Source organism: Ranitomeya variabilis, chromosome 8 (assembly GCF_051348905.1).
Source record: "Ranitomeya variabilis isolate aRanVar5 chromosome 8, aRanVar5.hap1, whole genome shotgun sequence".
In the NCBI taxonomy this organism is placed as follows: Eukaryota; Metazoa; Chordata; class Amphibia; order Anura; family Dendrobatidae; genus Ranitomeya; species Ranitomeya variabilis.
The window spans coordinates 41,550,671-41,567,480 of record NC_135239.1 but is presented as its reverse complement, the minus strand read 5'-3'; the positions used below and the strand labels follow the sequence as shown (position 1 = coordinate 41,567,480).

Genomic DNA, 16,810 nt, shown 5'->3' with positions numbered 1-16,810 from the left:
AAGCACACCTCTAGGCTATGTAAGGACTATGTGACCAAGAAGGAGAGGAACGGAGTACTGCATCAGATGACATGGCCTCCATAATCACCCATCCTCAACCCAAATGGGATGCTTTATGATGAGTTGGATGCAGAGTTCCATCAACGCAGCCAGCAAGTGCTCAGCACCTCTAGAGAATCATTCAAGGTTGTTGGAAAACCAATTCAGGTTATGGCCTGATGAAGGTGCATGAGAGAATGTCAAGGGGGTGTAAAACTGTCAGAGTAAAATGGGGGTTAATTTGAGGAATCTAAGGTTTATCACATATTATGCTTTGTTTCACACGTGTTTCTTCACTCATTGTTTCCATATTTGTTCCTTCGTGGTTTTGCTGCCTTTTCTCTGAATCTACAATGTGCACATTCCAATAAGTAAAGGAAAAGAACTGTATGAACAGGTGCGTCCAAACTTTTGACGGTAGTGTATGTCTGTCTGTTATGTATGCAGCATGTAGTTAGTGAAAGACGTGAATGCCACAAGTCCTAAATGACACATCCCTAGAGTAGGAGTGCCACTACTGTATGTCCAGCGTGAGTCCACTACTGAGTGAGAGACGTCAGCACCATGTATCCTGAATCATCCTGTATCATATCAAATTCATGGTGTCTCTTACTTGCCCTTCTTGAAGAAGACTGAGCCACGTTGAAAATACCCCACAGCCAAGTGCGCGTCTTTCTCTATGGTGCTTGTAAAGGCCTGGAAGACCGCAATATTAATGGAAAAAGTCAATGTGAATGAGTCATCAATACTAGCTAATATTTTAGAGGTAGTCTATAAATCTACTGTAAGTTTATAAATATACAGTAATGGGTCAGATTCACTAAGAAAAAAACATTAAGACGTCATTTTACAGTCAAATTCGGGTCCCAGTCTGTGATGCAGGCTCAGAGGCTAAGCCCGCATCATTGCCGGCAGATGATGGCTGCCTTATTCAGCCATAACCCTCCTCTAACAGCAGCGAGCGGAGTTGAGCTCTGCCTGCTGCTGACTCTTTAAATGCTATCAGTTTCTGGCAGTAGCATTTACATGATCAAGGTTTCACAATGCAATCGTGGGGGTGCCGATGTGTTGCTATGGCAGGTGGAGGTCTGCTGAAGACTCTCGTGCTGCCAATAAGGTGGTCTGCTGAAGTATAGTCTTTGGCCGGGTTTCATAGGAGACCATAATTTTTGGTATCGACTACATTAATGTAGAAAAACAAAAAGAAAACAACACACACACAACTAAAAAAATGCATTACAAAAGTTTGTAAAATGGATCTAAAAAATATAAAAGGTTAAAATCACCCTCCTGTTCTCTCATTAAAAATAATGGAATTCAAAAAACAAAAATAAAAATACACACAAGTGGTGTTGTGGTGTCTGTAAGGGTATGTGCACACGCTGCGGATTTTGCTGCGGATCCGCAGCAGTTTTCCCAAAGTTTACAGTACCATGTAAACCTATGGGAAAAAAAAAAACCGCTGTGCACATGCTGCGGAAAATTCAGCACGGAAACGCAGCGGATTATTTTCCGCAGCATGTCACTTCTTTCTGCGGATTCCGCAGCGGTTTTCAACCAGCACCAATAGGAAAGTGCAGTTGAAAACCCGCAGAGGAATCCGCAGAAGAAACCGTGAGAAAATCCGCAGTGAAAACCGCAGTGGTTTTGCACTGCGGAAAAATCCGCAGCAGAATCCGCAACGTGGGCACATACCCTAAAAGTCTGAGCTATTAAAATAAAAAAATTATGAACTCAATTTGTAAACATCATAAAATAAAAAAAGTAAACTGCAGAACTGGCAGAACTGAAAAAGTGATCAAAACGTCCCATCTACCCCAATAAAAACATCATCTTGCCATGTAAAAAACAACCTCTCACATAGCTCCATTGACTAAAAAAATGTGGCAACACAAGCAAAAAATTTTATCTATGAATTTACAAATTTGTTTTCACCATCTAAATAATAAAAAAAAACTCTGAAAGTTTTGTATGGCTGTAATCATACTTATCTGCAGAATATTACATCCAGGTCATTTTAAGAGCACAATAAACGCCATAAAAGCAACTTATTGCCCCCCTCACCTTGAAAAAATATATATTTTTTTTAATTTGCAAAATTGCTTTTGTTTCTCTGGGCAATTTTGCCGAACTTGGATTTTTTTTTCTTGCTATGTCGATAGGAAAATAAGAAAAAGTTATGGCTCTTGGAAGAAGAAAGAGGAGAAAAAAATGGAAAAAAAAAAAAAAAAATCGCCCGGTCGGGAAGGCGTTACCAAATGTTTTATAAATGAAGTCGCCACCAATTTGAAAATTAGGACATTGCTTTCAATTAGATTTACCTGTTCAGCCCCATGTAGATCCCCTAATACCAGGTGGCAGCAGCCGATATTGAAGCAGATCTTGGATCGAGGGTCTGCGATGGATGTGAAAAGTGTCAGGGCGTTACTCCAGTCACCCTTGTCCGCAGCAGCCACCCCATCACTCCAAAGGCGCATAATCTCCACCAGGGCCATCACTGAGCTCTAGGACGTTCTCCTTCCTCCGCTGATCCCTCCGATACTAAGCTGTAGGACAAGTGACAGCACCCGGATGGCACCCGCACTGTTCATATGTGATGGTGGCACAAGAGGAAGCGGCGGGACGCTGCACAACACATTCTGAAACTGACGTTTTGTACAATACGTAACGACTTCCCCATTTACTGCCCTTCCTCTATCTCCGCTGAGCAGACTGGTGGGGAACAAGTGGTTAGAGCCCATGTACCTGGTCCCCGGGAAATAATTTGATGTCCTTGCCCAACGGAGTTTCCTCAAAATCCAAACACACCCATGCTGCAGGAACAACCACACATTGCTGACTTTCAGCCACAGACTGCAACAAATTTGTTGCATTTGCACATGCACCAGTGTGGCACTGAGGGGCAGTGGCCATGAGGACATGACCAGAAGTCATTTAGAATGATATCAGAGGGTCAGAATTAAGAAAAAGAGTAAGGATAAGCTCAGAGGAGCATCATTTTTGGTCTGTGTGCGGTCGATGTGAGTGCACAAGAACCAGTATTAGGGCCCATGGGCTATTTTCGACACAGACGTGAGGTCCATGTGGAAAAATTGCACTAATCTGGTCTGATTAATGGACCAAACTAGTGCTTGTAAATACAATCCAAGAAAAAAAAAAAAAAAGAGCATATACCTTGTGGTAAGTAAATTAAAAAATAGTAATAGTACATGTAAATAACATAGGGGACTTAGTTAACACTATTGTGATAAAAAAAAATAATATATCAGTCATCCCACCGCGACAAGGTGAACCCAATCGAGGCAGCCTCACCTGTCTCTAGTATTAAAACCTCAGCGTGGCCCCCTGTTTTGAGATAGTAATTTTATTCTATATGGCTTCCCACGGACAATTGTCTTAGCAGTCAGGCCCGTATCCTTCTCTGCCCTTATCTACATGGAGGTCGGGTGACACAAGGTGAGGTTTTAATACTAGAGACAGGATAGATAGGACCTACCCAAGCGGGTTCACCTTGTCGCGGTGGGTTGGCCTTTACCCTATATTATTTACATGTACTATTATTACTATTTACATACTTACTACAGGGCATATACTCATTTTTCTTTTTTTTTTTCCAAGGGTTTTGCCGGTGAAATGGCCACAGTGTGAACGTGCTCCTACACATTGCATGTATACCAGCTTATGCTCTGCCTCATTTCTTTGGTTTTGTAGTGCTTGTAGGTAGCAGGCAGCGTCCGTTCCTGCTTACTATGTGGCACATGGGGCCAGTTACTCAACAATTTGCAACTTGACTCGTCTACAAAGTTCAGCGATCATCTATCTGTACTTACCCTAAGAACTCCGCATACAAGCATTTGAGAAATCGTTCAAGTTTCATCCAAAAAATTCAAGATGATTTTTTTTTTTCTAATTTTCATCCGTGCGCGATCAGTTTTCATACATCTAAATTCAAAAGTGTACACAATACAATAGTTTCCTGATAATAGAAATGTGCAAAAATTGGATGCCACTCGGATGTTCTGTGTGGGACCTTTTTTTTTTATTGCCCGCGGACTTAGAGCGTCATCCGAGACTATAGAGAATTGTGCACGGTGTGATTTTTTTTTTTTCACGGACAAAAAATGATTAATCTGAACAGCTCTATAGAATAACCTGGGTCAGTGCGCTATGCGAATACAAATCAGACGGCGCCCATCCGACTTTTATGTTTGTCTGCATGAGCCCTAAGGCCGACACCTGAAGACACTTGTCATGTTCCCTCTGCTCATTCACACGTCCATGTTTCGCCTATCGGAGCGAGTTGTCCCAATTTTGTGTAAAGGATAGCACACAGATACATCACCACCCAAGGCTGTTTTTATACTTCCTTTTTTTTGCAAACTGGTGGTCCACCAAAAAAGTCAGAGCCATAACTGAGGCTGTGTCTGATCAAAATGGGTGATATTTATGTAAACCTGTCCAAAGAGGGTGGTCTTGACCATATTATGGGCATTTTTTGGTGGGATTTAACCATCCCTATTAGAGCAAGTGCACACAAGCGGATTTTATTTTCTGGCCGAGAAAATCAGATCAATTATGCAAATGACACTCTCATCAAACTCAATGTGAACTGATTCCATTGGATGAGAAGATGGTCTCCATCTTCTCCAGTCCGTCAGTGGAAATCGGACTGCACTCAGATGTCATTTGAGTGCAGTCCGATGTTTTCCGCAGACTTATTGACTTGCATGGAGTGCGATCCGAATATAGAATTAAATTCAGGCATGCAGCGATTTTATTCTGAGACTCGCATTGGTCTGATGTTTTGTCAGATCGCACTCGGGCCGATAATACGCTAGTCTGCATGAGCCCTAAATCCGAAAGGAATGTCGGCAAGTACTATGAAAACGTGAGGATGCGTCAAAACTTGCAACTCTTTCCAACTTGCAATTTCAGTCTTTAAGTACAAACCTAAAATGCCAAATGTAACACTACACTTCTTGAGAGCTTGTTATATATTCTCAGAGAATTCCTATAAATAATGAATTCACTAATGGCATCACCGGTAAGAGGAAAGAACTGCTGCAGATAAGACGCTGATCTCACGGGGGAAGGATTTGGCTGGAGATGAATCACTTTGCTATTTTCAGTTGACAGTAAGTTGCAAACATTATTTTTGGAAGTTTAGAAGGAACCATATCTGTACCGAACCGTGACTATTGTGTTATATGGCGATCGCTGTTCTCTAATAAGGTCTAATATATTACACACTATGGATCTTTTAAAAATTAAGTTTTAATCTACCGCTGGCATATACAAATGTGGCCGGACTAGTCCGGAGCGCAGCGTTTCCCCCCAGACTAGTCCTGCCTCTGATCACACCTACCTGTGCATGACTGACATCCTTCATACATTCGCCGTCATGGTAGGACCACCGGCTGGTTGCATCCATGTGTGAGATTTCCAATATTTCTACCACCCATTTTACTGTGCTTGGGGGTCTGCAAATATTAAAATGCAGCTTCTGCTACTTCTCCCTCATCTTCTGCAGTTCTCAGTGAAACATTACTGTAAATCGTATTTCTGTTTCTTGTCCTTAGCAGTCAGCTACTCCATGGCTTTACACAGATACAGCACAATGCCCAATGTTAACCTATGTGCTGATCCATATATGCAATTATACAAGGGCAATAAACGGCAGGCGGTACACGGACAAGCGCAATAAACGGCAGGCGGTACACGGACAAGCGCAGTAAATGGCAGGCGGTACACGGAAAAGCGCAATAAACGGCAGGCGGTACACGGACAAGAACAATAAACGGCAGGCGGTACACGGACAAGAACAATAAACGGCAGGCGGTACACGGACAAGAACAATAAATGGCAGGCGGTACACGGACAAGAACAATAAACGGCAGGCGGTACACGGACAAGAACAATAAACGGCAGGCGGTACACGGACAAGAACAATAAACGGCAGGCGGTACACGGACAAGCGCAGTAAACGGCAGGCGGTACACGGACAAGAACAATAAATTGCAGGCGGTACACGGACAAGAACAATAAAAGGCAGGCGGTACACGGACAAGAACAATAAACGGCAGGAGGTACACGGACAAGTGCAATAACCGGCAGGCGGTACACAGACAAGTGCAATAAATGGCAGGCGGTACACGGACAAGCGCAATAAACAGCAGGTGGAATATGGACAAGTGAACGGAGTTGCGCATGGACCCGGTCATGTCCACAATTTACGCACTGGTTTGATAATTACTGAGGGGGGTTTTAGGTGGAATTACTCTTCACCTACAGTTTTCTATACAATACAGTAACAAACCTATTTCACTATATGGTATGTCCCCAAAAAGGAGAACATAGCCCACTCTTATTTCATAGGCCAATTCAGTAGCAAGAAAGCCAAGGATGTGGAAACATTTCCTTCCCTTAAGTGCAAGACGTTATGGAGAAATCCCATTGCATTATAACAATGTATCACCACCACTTAATTATTGCTTAATAATGTCAATAAGGGGGATGTGTTTTAATTTCAATATTAGAATTAAATACAGTTTTGTAGGCATGCATTCATCACTTTATTATAAAGATTTATCAAGCAGGGATTTCTCACCAAAGGTGCTTTTTGCTTCATAGGGCACAACATGAGACATGGTGGCATCCTGAGATCTACAGTCCCAGAATATGTACGAAGCAGTGAGGTGCATGGATGACCACTGCTCCATTCCCGAGCTGAGCTAACAGAATCTGTAGGGTACCGTTGAACCACCCAGCAAGTTATTAAGTCGAGAATAACCATCATGGTTGTGCTATTCAGCCCTATAGGCATTGCTTACTGTCCTGCATGGCGCCTCTTTGGCAGCACCTTTGTGCCTTTTCTCTGTGCTGTGACATCATTTCTTTTCCGATGCATTTAACTTTTTCCTTACGTCATTCCTTTGCTGTAATATTATAGTGTGGATTATCCCTGCCATTTTTGTGCTAATATTAGATTGTGATCCTGATTTTGGGGGTTGCAGCCATTAGTCTAATATGCATGCACCACTCCACCTTGATTGGTGCAAGATTTGAGGGATGGTTATCAGTATTTAGTACTTATGGTATCTTTCCATCATTGCTATAATCCCAGTGTCTTTTACCAGGACTGCTGTCCAATCTTTCCGCTTATTCCCACCTTATGGGACCACTCAGATTTGATACTTCCAAGCTCCCTATAACCACCCTTGAAGGTTCAGCTGCATCTACGCTGCAGGATAATCATGAACAAGCGTTATTAAAAACGCTCATTTCACAATTATCGTCCAGTGTAATCTGGCTGCCGATGACCGACCAAAACGCTCGTTCTTAGGGTGGCATTATATATTATGCAGCATTAAAAAAAAAAAAATCGTTTTCGGCGGTGCATCATCCTGTGTACACAGGACTCGTGCTGCCGAGAGCTAAGACAGCCTATGCTAAGGGGGGCGATCTGAGTGCGCATCGTTTGCTTTGGTCCGCCAGGAAATGAAACGACCGCCGGTCCGGCTAAATGGACAAACATTAAACCAACCACAGAAAGAAACTCCATCCTGCACTTTTTTTTTTAGTTTACACTTATCTAATATTTTGGTGTAATACATAATAACAAACACAAACATTATTAATCCAAATCAATATTTAATTTGTAAAAAAAAAAAAAAACAAACATAGCAAAGAGTAATTACGTCAGTGCTTTAGGTCCTTCAATGCAAGTGTCAACATTAAAGACCCCTCTGGCAAATATAGGATTAAGGCTTCAAACGCTGGTTGGGTGTGTGGTTGTAAAGGTGCGTTCCCGCTTGGTTAGCCATCTGCTGATCCATGAAATTACTGGGCGAGCCCCATCGTATTGTCTGCTCTGCAGAGAAAGAGGGATCTGAACCGCCCAGAACGACTCCATGGACCCCTGTGCCAGCATCAGCCATGAAGCCTTTCAACCACGAGCCTGTCGGAGAGAGAGGCAGAGACCATAAAGGCGACTCTGCCCTTGGGTACTTTCAGATTGTCAAAAAACACCAACATGTGAGGTTTCGTTGTACAATGCACAGCTGTTTATAGAAATCCATTTTACAGAAGTGGCGGGGTGCGATACCCAGAGACGCGCCGACTCGCCAGCTGAGCCACTATGGCGCCAGTTACAGCGCTATCGGGGGGGAATGAGTATAGCGGTCCATGCCGGCAACCAACAGATGGAGTGACAAAGCCCAGCCCATTAGTATATGGTACTTTTGTAATTTGGGTTTCTGATTATATTTGTTAAAAAAAAAATTATAAAAGACACACAGCATACAACAGTACTATATAGAGCTGCCTTCCCGAAGATAGGACTTAAAGGGGATATCCAAATTCGGAATCATTTATTTCTTTCGCTTACTTAAATGCAAGTATTTTTCTCCCACCCCCCTCAAAAAAAAAAAAAATAAATGTTTGCATTTGTGCTTTATGAAAAACATTGCCCCATTTGCCTTCTATGTTGCACTGTCTTTTGCTGGCTGCAGAACGGGTAAACTGAGAATCCGGCAGTGAGCGAGGTTCTGATGGTTTCATGGGAGACTTGTGTCTTTTTTCCCGAGCTCCCGCTGTCCATATCAAAGCTGAATGTGCAGAAAAACAAAAAATGTATAAAAGCAAAAACTGTGCAACATATTTTAAATAAACCACAATGCAAAAATTATCTTTTAGCCCCAAATATATGCATTTAAATAAGGAAAATTAATGTTCCCGGTGGGGGGGGGACAACCTCTTTAAAGCCCCATTTCTCAATCCAGCTATTAAGAGTCAGCTCCGAGACACAGTTCTACGGTGGTTTGGTCCATGGGCAATGCCAAGACAGACTTATAATGCCATACCCTTTGTATAAAATGACTCATCGAATGCTGGATTTATAAAAAAATAAAATAAAAAAAAAAACAAAAAAAAAAACACACCCATCAAGGCCACCAGTAGATATCTATTAAAATTGTGCATGGCTCACAGAAAGCTTGCGTGGACTCAAAACTGGCGGCATCTTCAGGTCACCATGAGAATCTAATTTAGGCTATAACTAGTGATGAGCGAATGTGCTCGGATAAGGTGTTATCTCAGCATGCTCCGATGCTTACTGAGTGACTTCAGCATGCTCGAAAAATATATTCGAGTCCCCCACGGCTGCACATTTTGCGGCTTTAGACAGATGCAACACATGCAGGGATTGCCTGTTTGATAGACAAATTCCTGCATATGTTGCAGCTGTCGAACAGCCATGAGACATGAAGCCGCGGGGACTTGAATATATTATTTGTGCACAATGCAAAAAGTAGGGTGCCAGATACTACCTCCGATCCATCCCGATAAATTTGCTCCCTGAATGCATTGAAAAAAGGTTCACATACACTTCTTATCATCCGAGTTTAGCCCAGAAAATCCCCACCTCTGCGATGGGCAGATGACGGACCCTGCAGACCCCACGTAAGTTGGTTTAGGAAAGGAACCCAAGGAGCCACAGCAGCAGAGCAAATTATTTTACTATATAATTTATCCCTTTTTTACACCTAGAACCTGAGGGAGTTATTGGTCACAAAATCCAGACTCTGCCAGCACGGCGCCGACAGGGTCCAAGATCGGTCTCTGGACACTGATCCATGATATAAAAGCCTTAAGATTGCAAAAACGCCACTCCTGAGAGAATCATCCTAATGGTGGTGAAGGTGTGGCAGCAGCAGGAATGAAGGGAAGGGGGTTCAGCCGGCCAAGAAGAGTCCAGCTGCGAGGATTAGCCCTGACCAAAAAAAACAAAAAACGAGGTTATAAGGCGCAATACGATTCAACTTTGGCGCAGACGAGACTGCAGCCTGTAGAAATGGGAAGGGTGACGGCTATTCGACAGAGCCCAGCTCAAGGAGGGCAGGGTACGCTGATAACTTAACACGCACTGCACTCACAGCACATTCTCACATGATCTGCGGACTTCAAAACTGTAGAAAGAAAGAAAAGCTGAAGGAGAAAACAAAAAAGGAGGATAGAAATGTCGGCATCAATAAAGTAATGGATGGGGGTTCGGGGGGCTGCAGCGAGACTGCAGCTCAGAGTTTTGGTCTTGGCACCAGTTCTTCCATCTATCGTAACCAGATGAACATTCAGACGGTCTTCCTGGCAGTCAGTACCCGGACTATAGAGCCCACGCCACCTACTGCCAAAGCCTGCGGAGAAGACAAAGAATACAGTCAGAGGATGCAGAGACGTGTCACCTAGGCTGGGGGAAGACGGCAAAACGGGTCGGCTGACAAAGATCACTATGTCACTGCTACAATCGCAGTGCAATGCAAAGGACCATAAGTTGCAAAAAAAATTTAAAAAACAAAAAACAAAAACATACTTCGTTGGATTTTTTGCAACTTGCTTGATTTGGTACCTAGAAGTCGCCATTCCTTTGCATCGCACTGCAATTAGCAGTGACACATTGCGACCTTTGGCTGCACAACCGGTGTACTGCCTAAGTCACTGCCTGATAATAGCTGACACCGTGCGGGGTTAGACCCCCACTGCTGGGAGAAAATGAACTTTATCCCCCCTCCCCAGCAGAATTCAGCTTACAGTGGTAGGGGCGGTGCCGGAATGGTTTCACGCACCGCTCAGTGTATAGGAAGCGGTGGTTGTAACCAGGGCTGTGGAGTCGGTAAGCCAAACCTCTGACTCCGACTCCTTAATTTCCATGACACCGACCCACGGCCCTGGTTGTAACTGCGACACCGGTCACGAATGATGCCCGGCTCTACTGCTGGCGGCCAATAACGTCACTCGGCCCTCTTCTCCATACTCATGAATAATAGTCACAATGTGATTACACCTCATCATAAGGGGCTTAGGACGTCCGTGACATGCTCCACTGTAGAGCCACATGCACAGACACTTTTGGGACATGTCAGCATAGCCTTAGCGTGCGCGTACCTTCTCATGCCACTGCAATAGCACAGCACTGCTGTTGTCGGACGGGCTCTCGAAGCCTTTATAGATGTATTTCATTAGCAGGTCCACGCTGTTCTTATCCAGAGACTGAACGGCCTTCTCTATCTCGTTGGATTTAAAGGAGATGAGAACTTTCAGCACCAGACTCTCTGCCCGATCCTGAAACAGGAACACGACCACTGATGAGACTGGAATCTGACTGCAAAGTTATACGAGACCTTGAAATGAATGAAAAAACCCCCTAGGTGTCCGTCCGCACAACCAAGTCGCTTATGCAAATATTACGGCTGAGAAAAAGGGGACAACATTCTCCTCTTGGTCCCAATCATCTCCAGATGGGAAAACGGGGTTCCATTTACAGTGATGACACGGTTGACCCAGCTTCAGATGTGCGCTGAACGATCAGTAATAGATCAGTGCACGTAGGCTGACATACTTCTCGGCAGCACAAGTCCAGTTTACACAGGATGATGTGCTGCTGAGAATTATGATTATTTGTGCAAATCAAAAGATCATCTCAACCGGCGAATTAGTGTTTTGCTTGTTTGTCGGCTGATTGTCGGCTCTGTAGACTGTAGTATTCATTCCTAAGAACCAGATAATCGCACAGCGTAAATGGACCACAACACATCTGGAAAAATTATTCTATAAGACACCAGAAACAATCACTGACCCATGTAGGTATAGCAACTCATATAACTATATCATATATCAGGAGGACAATGAGTAAATACCAAAACTATCAATTCAGATTAAATAGCTCTTTTTATTTCATGCCATAAAACTAAACATAAATACAAAAGGTCATTAATATAATACGCCCCCTGAGGAAGCGACATACTTTGCACGCGAAACGCAGCGTTGGGGATCTTGACACAGGCTGGGAAAGGACGCCTCACCTCATTATGGGTAAACGAAATTATCTTTTGAGTATATGAGTGAGGGATTAAGCTGTCTGCAGTATGTGATGTTGATATTGGGTTTTTGATAACGGTAATTGGCACCTTACTTTATTAACTATCCACAGCAGATGGTGTGAATGCGGCAATATAAGGGGGAAGGAATCTGCTTGGGCAGTAACATATTTACTTCGGTGATTAATTTAGCACGTAATATAAAAGAAGTATGATGATCCCCCATTGTTTGTTTTAGCATCTGTAGTCCGACCTATTCTACCCTGTGTCATAATTAGCACTTTACTGTGATTCACATGAATTTATATTAATGACCTTTTGTATTTATGTTTAGTTTTATGGCATGAAATAAAAAGAGCTATTTAATCTGAATTGATAGTTTTGGTATTTACTCATTGTCCTCCTGATATATGACATCTGGAAAAAGTAGCGTAATCAGATTCATCCCCCACTATGCAACAGATTCTACTGACCCCACTGCAGTTCTCACCCCCATACATGAAAGGTGAAGTCCACATTGCAAATCCATGGCATTTCTTCAACATAATTAACACAGAACAGATCTAAAAACATTATTTTTCTTCTACTTTCACAGTAGTGCACATTGCTGTGGACGTGTGGTGTCAGCAGCGAGTACATTTACCCTTTTGGTGCATTTATGTCGTCTCATGAAGGACTTTGATATGGAAACCTCCTGTAAATAAATATCATTTATGATCTTACCTTAGCCGATTGATTCTTTGTATTAATTGGTGGATTCTTCAGCGCAGCCTGCAGAGCGCCCATCATGTTCCCTGTACTTCGGAGTTAAGGAAATCATAAAATGAGAACACAAGAGAACGAGAACTGGCTTCCATCTGAACAATCATGTAAAGAGGAGGCTGACTTGTGCATCCAAAATGGATGCAACACATACCCCATGTACACATGAATACACAAACCATGTCCTTAAAGGGGTCGCCCAGTAGTTTTAGATTGATGGCCTATCCTTAAGATAGCGCATCAATATCAGATTGGCGGGGGTGCGACACCCGGCAAGTGCCGGCCAGATGTGATCAGTTGTGGAGATGCACAACACAGCTGAGTCACCACTCAAAACTTATCTGATTCTATGATTAGAGATATAAGCAATTTTTAGCCATATTTATACCCCCTGGTGAGCCCCTTTATGCATGTAACAGCCCCGCAGTTAAATACCCATTCATAGACCATTACTCTGAGCTGTGGCACCCTGGATCACGGTCCGGCTACCCTGGATCAATATAGTCAGCCTAAATATATCTGCAGACTGCCCATTATCACTAAGAGCAATACTGACGGTATATGTGATATATTCATTTATCTGATACTCCGGTAGAAATCTCAAGAAGGGGATACAGCTGACATCTGCAGAGGGGGATACATGGACGAGGGCAGCAGACCGATCCCTTGTGGCATGGGAAGAGGACATCGTAGACGGACCAGAAGCCCATGCCAACTGCAGCAGGGAATCCACCTAACTTGGGTCCCTTACTGACCCGTCTATAACCTTTACCCATTGGCCTGGCATACAGGTGTCCTCAATGCTTAGGGCGGAGTGGAGGTGCCCGACAGTGGCTTATCGCCCATGAAAACAATGGGTTGGGCATCTCAGATTTCAAAATCCGTCATTGGGAAGAGTCCGGAGCCCCTTACATGGCTGACTAGTCCCGCATAAACTAGCAGGCTCGGTCACTGTTAGTCTGATGTGCACGGCTCCATCTAGACCCCATGTCTGCAGATATTCACTGTAGGGCCCAACAATGCTAAACGTGCCTTCAATTTCCACCTTCCCCAAGTCTCAGGATCCCACTTCCTGCATTCCTAAGCTACAAGCAAGCCCCGGCTTGTGACTGCGCACTGCCCGATAACACGCGACGTGTAATAGCCCAGGTGTGTACAGAGCGCCAAACACTCCCGAAACAGCAGAGAGGTCACAATCTGCGCCGTCATCCACGATGCTGCACAGCGGGCGACACATAATGCTGGAATGATCACTTATCTGACCCTTGGCCATTCATATATAAGGGATAGAATAATTCCCTCAATCAAAGAACGCACACCCTGCACATAGAGGGAGACCTGTCTACAGGACAGTGAGTCTTTTTGCAGTCTATGCGATTGCACATAAACATCCTGCACTCCACAGGAGGGAACATTTACCTGCACTGACACATTGTAGCAAACTATTAATGCTGCAGATGAGAAAGACTTTGCCTGGACTAGATACAACAGTATCCAGCAGTCTCTCAGCTGCGGCTTCTATGGGGTCGGTTTTGTGTTTTCTAACCTCTGGACACTCACAAACGTTTCCATTCACCGACAGCAGACACAAAGTGAAGAATTTTTTTTAGTCCAATTGCACAAATTTTGCTTGAAAAAAAAAAAAAAAAGGGGTTCATTGGTCACCACTTTCATTCTACCACTCATAGGCCTATAGAAAATGGACATAAAGAAACACGTTATACTAACCATCACTTACCTATCCAGTCCGCAGGGGTCACTGGCGCTCCTGCAGAAATGACATCGCATCCATCGTCTATGTGAGCGCTGCAGACAATCGCTGGCCTTGGTGGAGTTATTTGCAAATGACACAAGATTGCGAGGCCAGTGATTAGCTGCAGTGGTCACATCAATGATGTATGACATATGATTGCCGCGGGCCCAGCCAGGAGCATCTTAATGGATTGTTGTTTATCACTTTTTTTTTCCCCAAGTTGATAATTGGGGTGTAGTATCAAATGGGGGAAAAAAAAAAAAAAAATCACCTGCGGATGTTGTTGGTAATCCAGGGAGAAAGTGCAGGTTTTGCTGCAGATCTGTGTGTGAGGTTTAATAATAAATCATCCATTATTTCCATAATACCCGCCTCCACAATGTCAGCGCACACAGGAAGAAAAAGAAGCAGAAGTAGAAGGTGGCGACACGCAGGTTCCTCTTTACATAAAATCCATATAAGTGCACGACAATTACACCTACACAACCAGCAGCGCACAAATGCAGCAGAGTCCAATGAGTCATGGAGCTCCTGTGTCTCTGCATCAGTACTATAACAAACACAGCTCTGCTGCATTTGCTACGGCGCCCAGGTTCTGCTGCGTCCGTCACAACGCCACCAGGCTCTGCTGCATTTGCTACGGTGCCTGGGCTCTGCTGCGTCCGTCACTGTGCCCCCAGGCTCTGCTGCATCCGTCACGGCGCCCCCGCGCTCTGCTGAATCCGCCATGGCGTCCCCATGATCTGCTGCGCCTGTCACGGCACCCCCGTGCTCTGCTGCAAACGTCACGGTGCCCCCACGATCTGCTGCATCCGTCACGGCGCCCCCGCGCTCTGCTGCATCCGCCACGGCGCCCCCATGATCTGCTGCATCCGTCACGGCGCCCCCGCGCTCTGCTGCATCTGCCACGGCGCCCCCATGATCTGCTGCATCTGCCACGGCGCCCCCATGATCTGCTGCATCCGCCACGGCGCCCCCATGATCTGCTGCATCCGCCACGGCGCCCCCATGATCTGCTGCGCCTGTATGTGCCACTAATGTATTAGTATACAGGCTTAATATCTGTGTAGATAGATTACACACACATACATACTCAGCCCGCTGCTCTGCCCCAGCATTGCTGTGCATTCCCGGGCACGGACACCGCACACACCTGTACACAGGTACACACTGAAGGATATCCCCGGATGGCGCCGTCCACCTCTACCTCGTCCGGTCCTTGCTGCCCTTCTCCCGCCTCCTCCTCGTCCACGAACTTGTTCTCATCGTACTCGTCCACATCCACCCTGCGGAAGCGGGCGGAATCCGTGTTCTTCGCCATCCTGTACCGGAGCGCCGGGCGGCAGGAGCAGCAGCAGGCAGGGAGCGGCCAGCTCAGTGCGCAGGCGCAGCGGCTTCCGCTCTGACCGCCGGCTTCCTGTAGTGACTGTAGCGCTGTCAGCGGCCGCTCGGGGAGGCGGAGGCGGGAGGCCGTCAGCGGGCAGGGGAGGCGGGCAGGGCGGAGAGCGGCTCCTGAGTCCTGACATGTATGAAAGCTGCATGTAATGAGCTGGCTGCGGCTTCAATGCCGCGATTGTGCTATGTGTGTAATATGTGTAGACCGTTAGATTACACACTTTACACATTGGACTATTTTGACGACTTTGAGAGGAGACAAAAAAAAAATGGAAAAAAAAGTGTCCTGGAAATGTATTGGCTGTCTCAAAACGGAGTCCGTTGGGCCGAGACCACGTCCGTCCAGGCCCCTTTTGAAGCTGGACTTGTTCCAATTGTACATCACGGTCCTGGAGACTAGAGAGTTTAGGACTGGCAGTAACCGCACATACCTGCTAATGTGAATACCGACCAGTCAGCGAAACAACGCTCCAGACCCCTATATACAGACGCCGGGCTGGACACCCCAGTGTGTACACAGCTCTCAGGAGGCCCCTCTATATACAGACCCTGGTGCCTCATCTGTATACAGACATCTGTATATAAGCTCAGGGCTAGACAACCTTCCACCCCATCTGTACACAGAGCCCAGACTAGATCCCTCCTTATACAGACACCAGGCTAGACAACCCACTCACTCTGTATACAGACCTCAGACAAGGACCCTCTTTATACACACCCAAATGCTTTATACAGACACCCTACCTACTTACTCTGTATACAGACCCCAGGCCAGCCCCCTCTTCATACCCCGATGCTTTATACAAACACCAGGCTAGACAATCCACTCACTCTGCATACAGACCCCAGACAAGGACCCTCTATGTACAGACAACCCTAATGCTTTATACAGACACCAGATGAGACACCCGACCCACCTATTGTATACAGACCCCCAGGCCAGACCCCTCTTCATACCCCACTGCTTTATACAGAAACCAGGCTAGATATC

At 45.1% G+C, this 16,810-nt stretch overlaps 2 protein-coding genes across 2 annotated transcripts in view; both read right to left on the bottom strand.

Moving 5' to 3' along the window:
- The window catches only part of NCF2 (neutrophil cytosolic factor 2), a 32,457-nt gene extending 29,791 nt beyond the window's left edge, over positions 1-2,666 (bottom strand). Inside the window, exons 1-2 of the mRNA XM_077278229.1 lie at positions 2,361-2,666; positions 653-735 (exon numbers count right to left, since the gene is read on the bottom strand). Of these exons, the coding sequence (XP_077134344.1) occupies positions 653-735; positions 2,361-2,534 (257 nt within the window). The 5' untranslated portion in view covers positions 2,535-2,666. The remainder of the gene's footprint in view (positions 1-652; positions 736-2,360) is intronic.
- Positions 2,667-7,667: 5,001 nt separating this feature from the next.
- ARPC5 (actin related protein 2/3 complex subunit 5) lies at positions 7,668-15,846 on the bottom strand. Its single transcript, XM_077276088.1, has 4 exons — positions 15,606-15,846; positions 12,633-12,705; positions 10,978-11,154; positions 7,668-10,229 (listed from the first exon to the last, which is right to left on the bottom strand). Exons 1-4 carry the CDS (start codon positions 15,743-15,745, stop codon positions 10,167-10,169), a joined length of 453 nt encoding a protein of 150 aa, XP_077132203.1. The 5' UTR covers positions 15,746-15,846; the 3' UTR covers positions 7,668-10,166.
- Between the last annotated feature and the right edge of the window lie 964 nt (positions 15,847-16,810).